Here is a 15552-nt window from a genome sequence, read left to right as displayed (position 1 = left end):
TAGTTCGCAAATCTCTCGCTCATGGTGCTCGCATCGTTTTCGCTCCTGTTTGACGTTTGTACACTGCCGCCATCTACTCAGTGGTTTTGCGAACCACAGTGTTATTAGCATTGGGCGATTATGCTTGCGTGACGATGATTTGTATCGCATTTTATTCAAAGTGATACGTCTGTTTGTCTGTGATTACATTATTAATTAATCACATTGAAAGAATTTTGTTCAAAATATCGAGACTTAGCTGTTCTTTACCCTTGTGTAGAATCCATCTCAGTCGCATTTCTCACAGGTTCATTTTTGCTTATCACCTCGTAGCGAAATATTCACCCACTCACACATCCACCCCCTTTCGCATGCGTTGTGCGATGTGCTCGACTTTCGCACCACGGGCTCGTGCCCTGGCCAGCAGCTCCCGCGAATCGAGCAGTGCTTCGTTTAGTATACGTGAAACAGCTCGGCTCGGTCGGTGTTGATGAAGATTCGCTCGCGATAAATTACGCTGATAATGACGTGTTTTCGATCGAAATCCGCATCGAAAGTGTACGGAAAGTGCGTCTGAATGTGCTTTGTGGCTCGGTGTGGTGAAATTCACCCATTCCCGGTCCGGTTTCGGAGGAAATTTCGCCCGAGAAAAGTGACCACCGTCGAGGTCTTTTTTCTTCGTTCGACGACGACGACGAGTTTCCTTTCGCGAGAGTGACGTTTCGTGGGATCCGTTTCTCCTCTGCTTGTCACGGGCGTGTTTTCTTGGTGGCTGCAAGGGCGTGCATGTGTGTGTCAGATCACACCAATACTACGAGAGGGGTATCGAAACGAGCAGCTCCACTACAGTGTCAGTGATAAAAAGTGTGGAAGAGTAGCAAGTACTCGAATTTCGAGGTGCGGCTGCTCGATATTGTGTTGTTTTGTTTTGATCGGAGGCACAGCTGTGTTGGTGCTTTGATGTGGAAGATCAATCTCGGTAACAGTGCGACGACGTAAATCGAGCAGTTGGGATTGTGCAGTTTGAAGGGGTCAATCAAAAGAAAAGTGTTGATGATGGTGATGCAGATTGGCTGCTATCAATAAAGATGATGATGATGGTGATAAGTGATGCATTTTGAAAATGGCAACAGTGAATAACCGAAGGCGCGGGGGAGCCGGCGAAGGCGCCTTATCGAAGTTGTCCTGCTCCCGGTCCTGCTGTGGCGATTTATTTGGATACTTGTTGCGGCTACGGGTCAGTCCGGAGGAGCTGGAGCAGCGGTATAAATCCCGTGAAATTGATAAGTTTCTAGAAAAGGATAAGCATGCTTTCAGGAGACAGGTATGGTTCCTCATCAATAAAATTGAGATAAAACAATGTGTAAAGCGGTGTTGTGTAGTTTTGGGTAGATTATGGAGTGTTGCCAAAAACTTTATGCTCCATCATTTCTCTCGTAGATTTGCGTCTATGAAAAATGTTTTAAAATTTATATGGAGCGGAGACGGGCCAGATCCCCCCTCCCCCAAAAAGTCCGCATGGTTTATGATCGGTTCTTAATATGTTACAATAATAATAATTACTTATTATTACTTTATAATAGAGATATTAAGCCCTAGGCTGCTTCATCAATAACATGATGTTTTAAACTTTTTTTCCTTGGATTGGATTTTACTGTTACAATCAATGCACCCCCGCGACGTGACCATATATCATATCCGTAGAGAACCGCACTGGTATATTCTGCACGTGGTGCATCTTTCTCGACCGTAGTGTCTTTTAGAGCCAACAGGACGCGATCGGTGAAGTACTAGATATGTACTAATGACCTGGATTGTTGTATGATGAGATGCTACATTTCAGTTCTGTCGCAGCTGTGGTTCGATACAGACGGATTGTGCTCTTTGCTCAGGTTGTCTTTTTGTCTACAGTTGGCGCTGCTAGGCATTGGATATCGTTTATCGCTTTGCTTTGTTCGTCGGTCGATCAAAGTGTTGGTGGTGTGGCTACAAAAAATATTGAAATGAGCGAAATGTTCGTTAATGCGGTTCCGTTCCGTTTCCCGCCGGGTAGCCCACGGCCATCCTGGGTGGAAATTGCGGATTTCCTGAAGAGGCTGGACAAGGATTTGCTGCAGATGGAAACTGCATATAAAACAGCACATAATCGTTCATTATTCGTGAAGTTTGTGTCGCGGGATACCATTGAGAAGTCGTTGCGGAAGAACGCAGAGCCAAGAAGATTTGCCTGTTCAAATGGGCATTCAATAGAAGTGCGGATGTCTATTGCAGGCGTCAATATCCGATACATTCGATGATAATTTGTCTTTGGAACTGGAAAAGTTTGGGAAAGTGCAACGCATGATCCGAGAAACGTTCCCTGCGGAGCTTGGCCTCGATCAAATGCACACTGGAGTCCGAGAATCCCATCATAGATCGACGTTTCCAACCGGAAAGGAAGAATATATTATGAAGGATTGAAGAGACGTGTTTCTCATGTTTTCATTTGTAATCAGAGGAACTGTTGCCCTCAACGAAACCCGGTAAGAAGAAGAAGAAGAAGCTTTCGTATGCTGGGATTGTGTCTGGAGAGGTAATAGTGGAGCTTAATTCGCAAGAAACGGTAAACCAGGATGAAGTTCTTCTGAGAGTTCTTCCAGAATTTCCTCTGGGAATTCCTCCAGAAATTCTTCGGAAATTCCTCAGTGCATTCCTTCTAAAATTCCTTAGGGAATTCTTTTAGGAATGTCTTCGGTAATCCCTCCACAAATTCTATCGGCCTAGCTATCGGCAAACCTTCAAAAAATTTCTCCAGGATTTTTTCCAGTAGTTGCTCTGAGAATTCCTCGAGAAATTCCACTGCAAATTCATCCAGAAATTGCGTGATGAATTCTTAAATAAATTCCTCTGGAAATTACTCCATAAATTACTCCGAAAAATCTAAAAAATAACTTAGGAAAACTCTCCAGAAAACTCCGCTAGGAGTACATCCAGAAAAAAACATCAGTGAATTCCTCCCGAAATTCCTTCAGAAATTCCACCGGGAATCAGTGGCGTCGCGTAACCTCACTTTTTACCTGTGCACCAAGTATAAATTCTTGAATTTTTTTAACAAATTTGCTTGTAATAATTAGAAAATGACGAGAATAGCTGCTTTCACTCATTTCTATTTCGATTTTGATAATAAATCCCCTGCAATTGCAAGTTTTATGGTCGGTGCACAGGTAAAAAGTGAGGTTACGCGACGCCACTGCCGGGAATACATCCAGAAATTCCTCTTAGCATTTCTTCAGAAATTCCTTCGGGAATAGGACAGATCGGTGAAGTACTAGATTTGTAGTAATGAGCTGAATTTTAGTATGGTGAGAAGGTCAATTCTCTTTTTCTGCAATTAAATGGTGCGAAAAGCGTGGGTATTATGATTCCTTGCCTAATTTGATGCTGTTTCAGCAAAACTTTGGGCCACAGTGTTGTTGTTTTCTCCATTTCTTGCGATACAATCAACATAGTTATCCAAAGTTTTGCTCAAACAGCATCAAATTAGGCAAGGAATCATAATACCCACGCTTTTTGCACCATTTCATATCAGAAACGGAGAATTGACCTTCTCACCATACTAAAATTCAGCTCATTACTACAAACCTAGTACTACACCAAACGTGCCCCATTCTCCCCGAAATTCTTCTGGGAATTTTTCGTAAATTCGTCCAAAAATTCCCTCGGGAACTTCTTTAGTAATAAATCCGAGAGATCCACTGAGAGTTCCTCCAGAAATGCTTCCAAATATTCTCTGAGAATTTCCGCAGAAATTGCTCATGAAATTGTAGATGTTCTGGAAGCAGAAATCGTTGTCGAAAACGCGGACATTTTGAATGTGGACCAGGTTCAACCGAATGAAAGCAAACCCATTGAGATGAATCGTAAGGAAGACAAAAACGCATCGAAAGACGGTAGGGTGGCTCCAGCGACGGCCTCGATTCTAAGCTTCAGGTGGTGGCTCAAGCTCCGGCTCCATACCGCGACCATGGAAGGAATGCACCCGAATGCAATTTTATTGATATAATATTTTGATTTTTTTTTGTATCTATTCGACAAGACACATTTCACCCGGGATTCCTCGAGATGCTCATTTTCCAGATTTCTTTCCATTCCTTCGGTAGATCATGTTCTTGCGGATCTTGTATTAGTTTTCTGGATATTCCTGCCGGAAATCTACACAATATTCATTCCAAAATTCCTCCTTGTTCTCCGAGGGATTGCAAAATGTTAATTACTCATGTAAAATTCTTACAAAAGTGCCTCTAGGAATTACTTCAGGAATTCGTTGGGAAGTAGCCCAAAGCGTTCTTCCAGCCCAGGTTTAGTTCAGGGATTCCTTCTGTTGGTCAAAATTTCCGTAGAAATTCCCACAGAAAATCCGCTGGGAATCACTAACTGCATTCCTGTGGGAACTCCTCTGGAAATTCATCCACGAATCCGGAATTCATAAAGGAATTCCTCAAGAAATTCCTCCAATATTTTTTCCGGAAATCAATGCAAGAATGCTAGAATTTCTGGAGGAATACCGTGAAGTATTTACGGTATTCCTCCAGAAATTCTTTCGACAATTAATCCAGAATTTTTTTTTCAAGAATTCCTCTGAGAATAAATCTACAAATTACTCCGGGAATTCATTCAGAAATTCCTCTGGTTATTCCTCCAGAAATTTCTCAGTAAATAGGACACGAACGGTGAAGTACTAGATTTGTAGTAATGAGCTGAATCCCCCGTTTCTGCGAAGAAATCGTGCAAAAAGCGTGAGTATTATGATTCCTTGTCTAATTTGATGCTGTTTGAGCAAAACTCTGGAAAACTGTGTTGTTGTTTTCTCCATTTCTTCCCGAATAAAACGGTATCATAAAGTTGTGATAAAGCGTATCGTTTTTTGATTATTCGTGGTAACATTAAATGGATGATACAATATTATAAACGTGAATCATTTCGATGATTAGAGTTATCATATTCGGAATTTGAATGATAGACCGAATGGGTTGTTAAGTATAGTTACCATTCAAAAATGGCTTTTTTCACGAACAAAAATTTTGCTAAATTATTCATGTTATAATCAGTTTATCATTTATTTAACGATTTACCGAATAATAAAAACGAATATGAAATATTTCAACACTCTGCTTAATCGACTTAAAAAAAATACACCCCTGCAGTTTCCACTGCTGTCAAAGCGAGGTCGAGGTTTGGACGTCAAGTTGTGTTTGTTTTTGTGCTGAAGGTTTTTTTTTAACTTTGAGGGTCGCTACTCGGATCGCGATTCGAACTGGTGACTGGTGTTGGGATATCTATTTTCCTTCGCGCGTTGCTTGTGGACTATATCAGCACGGTGCTCGCGGGTAAATAAAAGCCCATGATGTGAAAGCAGCTGTTTCAAGATTTACAGGGTAAGTTAGTTCAATTATTAGCCGACCGCGAACCAGGAAATTGCAACTACGTAGTGACCACCTATCATATCGGCGATGTGCAGTGCCCTAGAAAAATAAGATTCCTTCCACGGTACGTTACATGGAGTTCTTCCTGATGAAGTTTCCCATTCTGCCCAAATCGGCGGAGAGGATAATACGTGACTTCTCATCCCGTCCTGCGTCCCATATTAAGCTGGTAACAAATGTTGGTGCAGAATAGAATGTTTCCCAATTTTAAAAGTGTCCTCTAAAAGTGATTATATTTAGCTTTTTCATATGTAGGAGACTAAAGAAATTGCTTCCCGACTCTCGCTAAGTACAGTGTTGAGGAGTTTTCACTCTATTAGTGTAAAAAAGTGCTGCATTTTCTTGTTTATGAAGAAAAAACTATTATAAACAATCATATAATGATCATTAGACGTATCATAATCATTTGTGCTATGATACCGGAATAGTATTGAATAGTTCCAATTTTACAACCAGCATTATTCAATCATAAAGCTATGATTATCTATATCATTATCATTCACTGAATTGAATGCGTATGATATGTACGATAACATGAATTGTAAAAATCTATACGGGTTGTCTTTTCAACAGCACAGTTTTCCAAAATTTCGCTCAAACAGAATCAAATTAGACAATTAATCATAATACCCACGCTTTTTGCGCCATTTCCTTGCAAAAACGTAGAATTCACTTTCTCGTCATACAAAAAATCAGTATGCACATTACTTCAAATCTAGTGCTTCACCGATCGTACTCTATTCCTCAAGAAATTCCTCCTTGAATTCCTCCACACATTTCTTCAGGAATTCTTCCAGAAATTCCTTCGGGATTTTCTCCAAGGGATTCTTCCGGAAATTCCTCCAAAAATTCCTTCGAGAATTCTTCCAGATGTTCCTCCAGGAATTCCTCAAGAAACTCCTTCGCAAGGGCCCCGAGAAACTCCTATGGGCATTCTTTAAAAAATTTCTCCGGGAAATTTTCCAGAAATTACTCCAGTAGTTCCTCCAAAAGTTCTCCGAAATTTCCTCTGGGAATTCCTCCAGAAATTCTTCCGCCATTTTCTCAGTGAATTCCTCCAGAAACTCCTCTTGAAATTCCTCCAGAAACTCCTCCGGGAATCCATCCAGGCTTTCCTTCGGAAATTTTTCCAGGAATGCTTTCGGAAATGCCTCAGCGAAATCCTCCAGTGAATTCCTTCCTTAGGGAATTCTTTAAGAAATTTCTTCGGTAATCCCTCCAGAAATTTCTCCACAAATTCTACCGGCAATCCTTCCAGAAATTTCTCCAGGATTTTTTCCGGTAGTTCTGAGAATTTCTCGAGAAATTCCATTGCAAATTCATCCAGAAATTGCTTGATGAATTTTTCAATAAATTCCTCTGGAAATTACTCCATAAATTACTCCGAAAAAACTAAGAAATTACTTAGGAAAATTTTCCAGAAATTCCGCTAGGAGTACATCCAGAAAAACATCAGTGAATTCCTCCCAAAATTCCTCCATAAATTCCTCTGGGCATTTCTTCAGAAGTTCCTTCGGGAACTCTTCCTGATATTCTTCTGGAAATTTTTCGTAAATTCCTCCAAAAATTCCCTCGGGAACTCCTTTAGCAATTCATCCGGGAATTCCTCTGAGAGTTCCTTCAGAAATTCTTCCAAATATTCTCTGGGAATTCCTCCATATATTGCTCATGATATTTTGCAGAAATTCCTCCTGGAATCATTCGAGAAATTTCGTCGGGTTTTTCTCCAGAAATTCCTCAGGGGGTTCTTCCAGAAATACGTCCGGAAATTCTTCCAGAAATTCCTCAAAAAATTTCTCTGGGAATACATCCAGAAATCATTCCGGTAATATCTCCAGAAAGTCATCTGGAAGATTCCACTTGGAACTCACTTACATTACTCCTCCGGGAATTCCTCCACAAATTCTTCCGCGAATTCCTCAAAAAAATCCTTCATGAATTCATTCAAAAATTTCCCTGGAAATTTTTCAGAAAACCCCCCCGGGAATTCATCTACATTATAGAAATTCTTCCAGAAATATCTTCACAAATTTTTCCGGGATTTTGAACAGACATTCCTCTGGAAATTCCTCCACAAATTCTTCCGGGAGTTTCTCCAGAAACTCCTACTAGAATTCGTCCTGAAAGTCTGCAGAAATGACTAAAATATTAACGCGCACTGAAACGGCAAGATTTAGCAATAGCCAATATCTTTCAAAAATATTGATGAAAACTATCTAAGTCTTTCATAACAGAGAGATGCTCCTTCTTTTTATCATCTGCACGAAAAACTATTGAAAAATCTCCAAAGAATTTCGAGTAACTCGATAAAATCCTGATTTTTTATTGCTTCGCCCATACAAAGTGTTAGGCGAATTTGATCAAGTTTATTGCTAATTTCTAACTTTTAATTGTGCGATAATATAGCTGCCGCAGGAAATTCTTTCAGAACTCCTCTCTCGCAAGCGGCGTGACGAGCCCACTTTCAAATGTGGCATCGTAACATTCAAATTCGGCATTCTGAAGAGCAAGTTAAGAACTAGCGAATTCGAAGTAATCCCATCCGGGAGCTATCGAGCGCCATGCCAGTGTGTATTCCACCTAACTTCATCTTAGAATCAGGGGAATCATTTTCTGAAGAATATGAAGCTTCAAGAGATTTGAGTTCATCAAAAGATGAAATAACAGAGGGAGCTATACGTCACAGCCGTTCATCAGAAGAAGATATTAGAGGTTTATCGATAGATGATAGTAGATAGTAGATGATAGTAGAAGTTACATGACAGACTTGGTGGTCTATTTAGTAGCTACCGCTTCTGATTCGTATGCAGAAGGTTATGGGTTCAATACCTGGCCAGTCCCTTTCATCCTACTTTGTATCTCTCTATCCACTTTCTCTCTCTCTCTCTTTCTCTTCTCTACATATACAACTCATGTATAATCATAAGTTCATAGCCATCGCTAGAACCAGAAACGAATTGAAAAAAAAGTCGTTTCCCTCCCTTCCAACTTCCACTCACAGCCCAGTGTATATAACATAACGCCTACAAGTTATGCAACCAAAGCGTGCTGTGCCGCTTGACCATTCACCACACAATCTATCACCTTACGAACACTATAAATAACCCCCTATCCATGGCTCGGTTCACCGACCCATGACTCCCAGATCTCCCATTCTTTCCATCTAACAAATACCCCAGTCCGTGCTGGTTGTGGGGATGCAGAGGTGATCTCGGTCTTTAGTAGCAACAACCAGCACACTCTAACATTCCTTTCCCTTCCCAACTGACTATAAGGACGTGGCCGGCGCCGTTATTGATCCAAAATGTATGAGCTGCTTAAATTGCACTTTGAGAATAAGTGGAGTGTCCCAGCCCTTATTCATTTGGATCTCAGTGCAATTGCTACCAGCTCAGATCAATCACGGAGGAGCAACCATTGACATGTATAGTCATATTTGATCGTTTTTTGATCGTTTTGATCGAGATGATAGTAGAAGTTCATCGATAGTTTTGTTCACCAGATAGTCATGAAGGTTCATCGAAAGATGATATTAGAAGTTCATCGATAGATTATAACAGAAGTTCATCGATAAATGATGATAGAAGTTTATCGACATATCATAACAGAGGTTCATCAATAGAAGATTATGGTTCACCAGAAAGTGATGGAAGTTCATCAATAGATGATATTAGAGGCTCATCGATAGATGATTATAGAGGTTCATCGATAGATTATAATGGAAGTTCATCGATAGATGATTTTGGTTTCCCAGAATGTGATAGAGGTCCATCGATAGATGATTAGATGCTCATCGACAGATTGTGACAAATGTTCTTCGATAGATGATGATTCATCATGTGATAGACGTTCATCGATAGATGATGCTAATGATTCATTGATGGATGATTTTGGTTCACCAGATCATGATACGAGTCACCGATAGATAATATCAGAAGATCATCGTTAGATTATTATGGTTCACCAGAATATGATAGAGGTTCATCCATATACGATATAAGTGGTTCATCGGAAGATAATAATGGTTCACCAGAAGGTAGAAAAGATTCGCCAGTAGGCGGTTCATCGACAGATGACAACGGAGGTTCGTCAATAGATAATAACAAAAATTCATTGGTAGATTCTTACCTGTTGAAAAATATGATAGTAATTATTATGCATGGCAAGAAAAATTATCGCGTAAAGTTAGCAGCGTTAGCGTTAGCGTAGTTACAAGAATAATTATCGCGCATATTTGTGCAAAAACGCTAATAGATATACGCGCTTGCATTTAATCGTTTTTGTGTCTTCTGCGCGGTCAATCTTGAACTAATTTACGCACTTATTGTAGAAGACACGAACATGATATAATGTACCAGCGACGGCTCATACTTGTTCATGTGGTTTTCCCTCTCTGGGCTAGTTTTCTACTATTCAATATACAATTCAGTGATAAAAATGGACAACTTCTGGCAGCACAGGTGCTCGAATATTGATTTGTTTCCATACTACCATACTACACACGCGCATACATCTGTCAATAAAATGCATTAGTTCACTCGCCTTCAAATGTGTCTCGCCTCTCGCCTGCTTCTCGAGTCTCACCATTCACGAATAAAAATGAAGCTGCAGCATAAATGCGTACATGTTTGCAACAACATCTTCGTTGACGAGCAGCTGCTGTTCGTTGTGGTTCGTTGTGTCTTACATATATCCTGGTGGTGGTGCCGCGATTACACAGAAATTCAAGATGAATGTTTGTTGTGGCAGTCGCAATCAGATTGGGATTGCGAACAAACTAGCTACTGACTGACTGATCGAAAGGGAACTCGATCTTTCACTCCACTCGCACTCACACCAACCTTTCTTGATCATCTCTAAACACGCTAGTTCGGGAATACCCATTAATGGGTACTTTAGTACCCATTTCGAACTAAAGTGGCTTAACCCATTTAATGGGTATTCGCCGTTTACCCATTAATGGGTATTCAGCTTGAACTTCAAAAAATGGGTGTATTGGACCCATTGTGTTTTAATAATAAATGGGTAAAAAAGCCCCATTTTCCGATTTTTTTCGGCCGGGCCAGCTAAAACGCAATTGCTGATAAAAATATAAAAAAGAAGTGCATTTATCATTACATTTGCTCAAGCATTCGCTTTTAAATTTTATTTTCCTAAGCATTGTCAATACATTCTATGCATATACTATCTATAAAATAAATATAAAGTCATTTGAGTTGTACAGCACGGGGCTTCGGAGCCGGTTGGGTCACACTTCCATGCCTGGTTTTGCGATAAATTTTACGATGTCCATCATTTGGCGTTGCTCGGTCCTGAAAGTAATTAATCAACATAAGCTTTAAGAAAAGAAATTCGCTCATTTTTCATTGATTGCAAATGATCAGGAACTTACCTTCCAGCTCCCGGAACGGAACTTTGGCCTTCTTTTGATGTCGACCAGCACCAAATTTCGCCCGAGTTTCACCGCATCTGTTGCCTTGATAAACCGACGGACAAGAATCATGGAGTTGTCGGATTGTCCTGGATTACAAATGTGTTTCAACCGGTTTCAACAAATGAGGAACAAAAATGTTAAAGACGATTCGAAAAATGGCGGTGTTCGTCGTGATTATACAGGGGTATTATTTACCCATTGTATGGTTGGTGGGCTCAACTTCAAAATGTGGAAAAAATACCCATTATTTGAAAGTTGAAAAATACCCATTATTTGACAGCTCAATACTGAAGCAAAAAATGGGTACTCAAGACCCATTTATTGGGTATTCCCGAACTAGCGTGAATGGAATCGCAAGTTGAATCTTGCAAAATTATCCAGAGCTTGTTTATGTTTAACTTTAGCAAAGACCATTCTTTTGCTTCGGTTTTTGTTTTTTGACATAGGGTAAGTGTACCAAATATGGCTATAGTACCAATTATTCGCCATAGTTAATTTTCAACCTATAACGATGTAAATCAACAAGAAAAAAAATGTGAACAACAGATCACGTTCACAAAAGATAGTCGCATTCATTTATACTCCACATTTTTCCCAAATCATGGTAGAAATAAATCATTTTCCTTAAAAGTTCGGCTTCCTTGCACCCTTTTTCGCCATAGTGTACCAGTTATGGCTAACCCCATAAGGAATGCATGCAAATAGTGTGAAAAGGAACCGAAGTTAAAAAATGTAACCATAACTGGTACACGGTTCCTATCATTGGCACACGCTGTAATCAATACTAAAAGTAGTTTTGGCTCCGTTTCTATATTTTTCCTGTAAAGTATGGAAACTAAGCTGTCTTTTAACTTATTGATGATATTCGTTGATCTTCTCGTTATTTTTGTATAAATAGCTTTCCTTAGGTAGTGCCATAATGGGGCACGTTCGGTGTAGTACTAGATTTGTAGTAATGAGCTGAATTTTTGTATGGTGAGAAGGTCAATTCTCCGTTTCAGCAAAGAAATGGTGTAAAAAGCGTGGGTATTATGATTCCTTGCCTAATTTGATGCTGTTTGAGCAAAACTTTGGAAAACTATGTTGTTTATGTTGCAAGAAATGGAGAAAACAACAACACTGTTGCTCAAAGTTTTGCTCAAACAGCATCAAATTAGGCAAGGAATCATAATACCCACGCTTTTTGCACCATTTCTTTGCAGAAACGGAGAATTGACCTTCTCACCATACAAAAATTCTGCTCATTACTACAAATCTAGTACTTCATCGATCTGTACTATTGGTACACGCACCCTACCTATGATCGAAAGAACCATCTAGGTAGGTACATATCTGTAAATATGATTCATATAATTTAAGCGTGGGATTTTCCAGAAGTTTTCATGATACATCGTGTGAGTTTCATAATATATCGTGCCAACTTTCATTCAATGTCATGTAATTCTGTATTACTCAACATGTATCACAAGTCCGGACAAATTCGCGAAAAGGTCGTAACTGAAAAAATGTACACAATTTAATCTATATCTATATATATAAAAATGAGTTTGAAGGCCCTTTGAGGCAACAAAACTCACGAACGGGTGAACCGATCAGGATGACTTATGCAGGGTTTGATTCGTATTCATGGTGGCTGTGTTTATATGCAGAAAAAGTTTCGAAAATCTTTTAAAAAGGTATGAAAATTGTGAATATAATGATTTTTTATGAGCCGGGAACAAATTCAGCATGATCAAAATTAAATCAATCTAGAGTGCGGTGACGTTGTGAGCTCAACAGTTGTCAAAACACAACAGCTTGGCAAGACAAAGTTTGCCGGGACAGCTAGTATATATATATAAATGAGTTTGAAGTCCCTTTGAGGCAACAAAACTCACGAACGGCCGTACCGATCGGGTTGACTCTTGCATGGTTTGCTTTGTATTCATAGTGGCTGTGTTTATATGTAAAAAAAGTTACGAAATTATACTGAAAAGTAAGAAAATTGATAAATTACTGATTTTCCATGAGCTGGGAAGAAAATCAACACGATCGAGATCAAACAAATCTAGAGTGCGGTGCTATTTTGAGCTCAACAATTGTCAAACCACCACAAGACGGCAAGACAAAGTTTGCCGGGACAGCTAGTTGATTATAAGAGTGAAAAGATGCTAGATTTTCCTACTAAATACTCACAAATTTTCCTTGATATCACTTTTTTAACTATCGAAAATCACGGGTTGAGTGGAAGGCGTAATTCCATTCTATTTCGCACGAAACAAAACAAGAATTACGCCTTTCACTCCTGGTGTTTTGCTTACGAAAGTAAAAAGCGAAACTGAAATCACAACGGCGAAAGCAAACGGCGAAATCCTGTCAAAATCAAAAACAAGGCGAATAGTAAAAGGCGATTCTGAAATTGATATCGATTAAAGGCGCATAGTATTGGGCGTATTTGGCATTATCGGGCATCGATTCGGGCGGAATAAAATACATGCAATTTTTAGTGCAAAAATTAACAAATTCGTATCGTTTTATAAGAAAACCAAGAAAATTTGTCAGAATTGTGTCATTTAAGCTTGTTCATGTTGTATTACTCTGAATTGCTCCTAAATAGGAATTGAAATTGTATCACCAAAATTCGGTTGTTGTTTTCGCAATGTTATTGCTTTGTCAGTTACGCCCTATTCGTGAATTACTCCGGAAATTCACTTGATCTGTCCTGTAGATCTGTGTATCAGTTATGCATTAGTTTTAAAGTTGAAAATTGTTTTTTTTTCGCTCGTTTTTCGGGTAAAGATCACTGTGTCCAGTTTTTTAGGGCTACATTAGGACTGTGTTGTGATACACCTCATCTTTACTTATTGTCCATTTTTTTATATATTTGCTGAAAAATTAAAATTTTTTGCGTGGTTGAATAACTTCATATTTCTATCCCCGCTGAAAGCTTCAATTGTATGGTTTGCACATGAGTGTAATGTACCTCTTCGCGACGGAATAATGCTGATTTTATTAGGGTAAAAGCTCCCTTAGTGGAGGTAGTACCAATAGTGGTGGTAGTGCCAATTTAGCACTAATTCAAACAAAAAGCTTGCAAATGACATTTTTAATAGATGCAGCATAACTAATTAATAACATTAATTCAGTTTTGTGCTCAGGATTTGCCGAAAAACCTATTTTAAGCAATTATTTTGCTTAAATTTTTGACTCCTTTGCACCTATAGTGGTGGTAGTGTTCCTATAGTGGTGGGTCCCATAAGAATTCAATGGGATGCGCCACTAAAGGAACCAATGTTAAATTTTACCTCCATAACAGGAACCGTGTACCTATAGTTGGTGCAACTGATTTATTAGCATAAACTGTAATAAACAATGGTTTTTACACTTTTCCTAGCAAATTTAAGTGAAAAACTACCGATTAACGTTTTCAGGCTTTTTATTTTGTAGTATTATCTATTTTTTTCAATTATTTTTCTACAAGGAGCTACTAATAGCACCACTATTGGTACATTTACCCTATTAGGCAGAGTGACTAATTAAAAACTACAGTCAACCGTCGGTCGTCTGCGATGACGTCCTCAACTCGGTTAGTCCGTTTTGCTTTGTTATTATCATGCATAATATGTCATACGGACGAATCGGGCGGTGGCGGCGGCGATGATGGCTTCTTGCGTTGCTCGAAGCTCGAATCAGCTTCGCCACAGGGCACGAGCATATGCGGCTTCTGGCTGGCTGGTGAGTAAAACGATGACTGCGGAACGTTCGGCTGTATGCGAACGATCGTGTGTAGGTATATGATGCAAGATCGCGAACAGGAACTACTATGCTACTAGTCGGTGACGGCGTGAGGTGTGTGTATGATGTAAACAAGTTTACTAGGTCATTCGGTGGAGCGAACGGTTTGATTAGGGGTTGCATGTATTTTTTGGGATTTTCCTTTTTGCTCTGGGGCGAAGCCTTGGGCGAGGCGGATCTTCGTCATGGGTCACAGAAAAACTGGGACGGCGAGGATGGTTTTGCATTTCGGCGTATAATATGTTGCTACATTTTGTCAAGGTCCAATGGCGATTGAAATGGAAGCATGAAACTATCGAATTGAAAAAGATCCGTTATCACATCAAACGTTTCTGGTGACTCGGTCGAATTGTCGAACTGATGCGACCTTTTGCATTGATACTGTAGATTTCAGCACTGCAGTTCCATTCCTTGTCATTTATGTTTTTCCTGTTGGCACTTTTTTCTTCCACTGCTCAAGTCTGCTGCTTCAACCTTTGTATGTATGGTTCAAGGTTCGACTAGGACCCTTGATGCTACACGACAAGCGAGCACGTAAACTCGTGGTTAGCATCCGCTGATGAGTGGTCCATCATCTGATTCGTCGTTGATCGGCCTTAACGAAAATCATCCTGGTTCTCGCCGTACATCTTTAACGTTGCAAAAAACTTCTGCATATCGTTCCGATCCATACTTTCCTTTTTTTTGGGCTTCAGCAAGCACACTCTTCGTGCTGCTGTTTCTTGTTGCGGTGGATTCGTTTGTCTTCTGCTCTAGCCTCTTCATGTGCACCAAAATCTTTACCAATCTGGTAAGTCCACTGGGACTCTTTTACGCAAATCTGTTTACGATATCGAGAAGGCTTTCGCTCAAAAGCAATCCTGCTTGGGTGTTTTCTTAGATATCGTGGGTGTCTTTGACAAC

General features: G+C 39.7%; 1 protein-coding gene across 1 annotated transcript in view; it reads left to right on the top strand.

Moving 5' to 3' along the window:
• Positions 1-784: 784 nt before the first annotated feature.
• LOC115262090 (guanine nucleotide-binding protein subunit alpha homolog) overlaps positions 785-15552 on the top strand; it is a 61205-nt gene continuing 46437 nt past the window's right edge. The window contains exon 1 of the mRNA XM_029864064.2: positions 785-1303. Within this exon, the coding sequence (XP_029719924.1) occupies positions 1103-1303 (201 nt within the window). The 5' untranslated portion in view covers positions 785-1102. The remainder of the gene's footprint in view (positions 1304-15552) is intronic.

The sequence above is a fragment of the Aedes albopictus genome, chromosome 2 (genome assembly GCF_035046485.1).
Source record: "Aedes albopictus strain Foshan chromosome 2, AalbF5, whole genome shotgun sequence".
NCBI classification, from domain to species: domain Eukaryota; kingdom Metazoa; phylum Arthropoda; class Insecta; order Diptera; family Culicidae; genus Aedes; species Aedes albopictus.
This window is presented reverse-complemented; position numbering and strand designations above follow the sequence as displayed.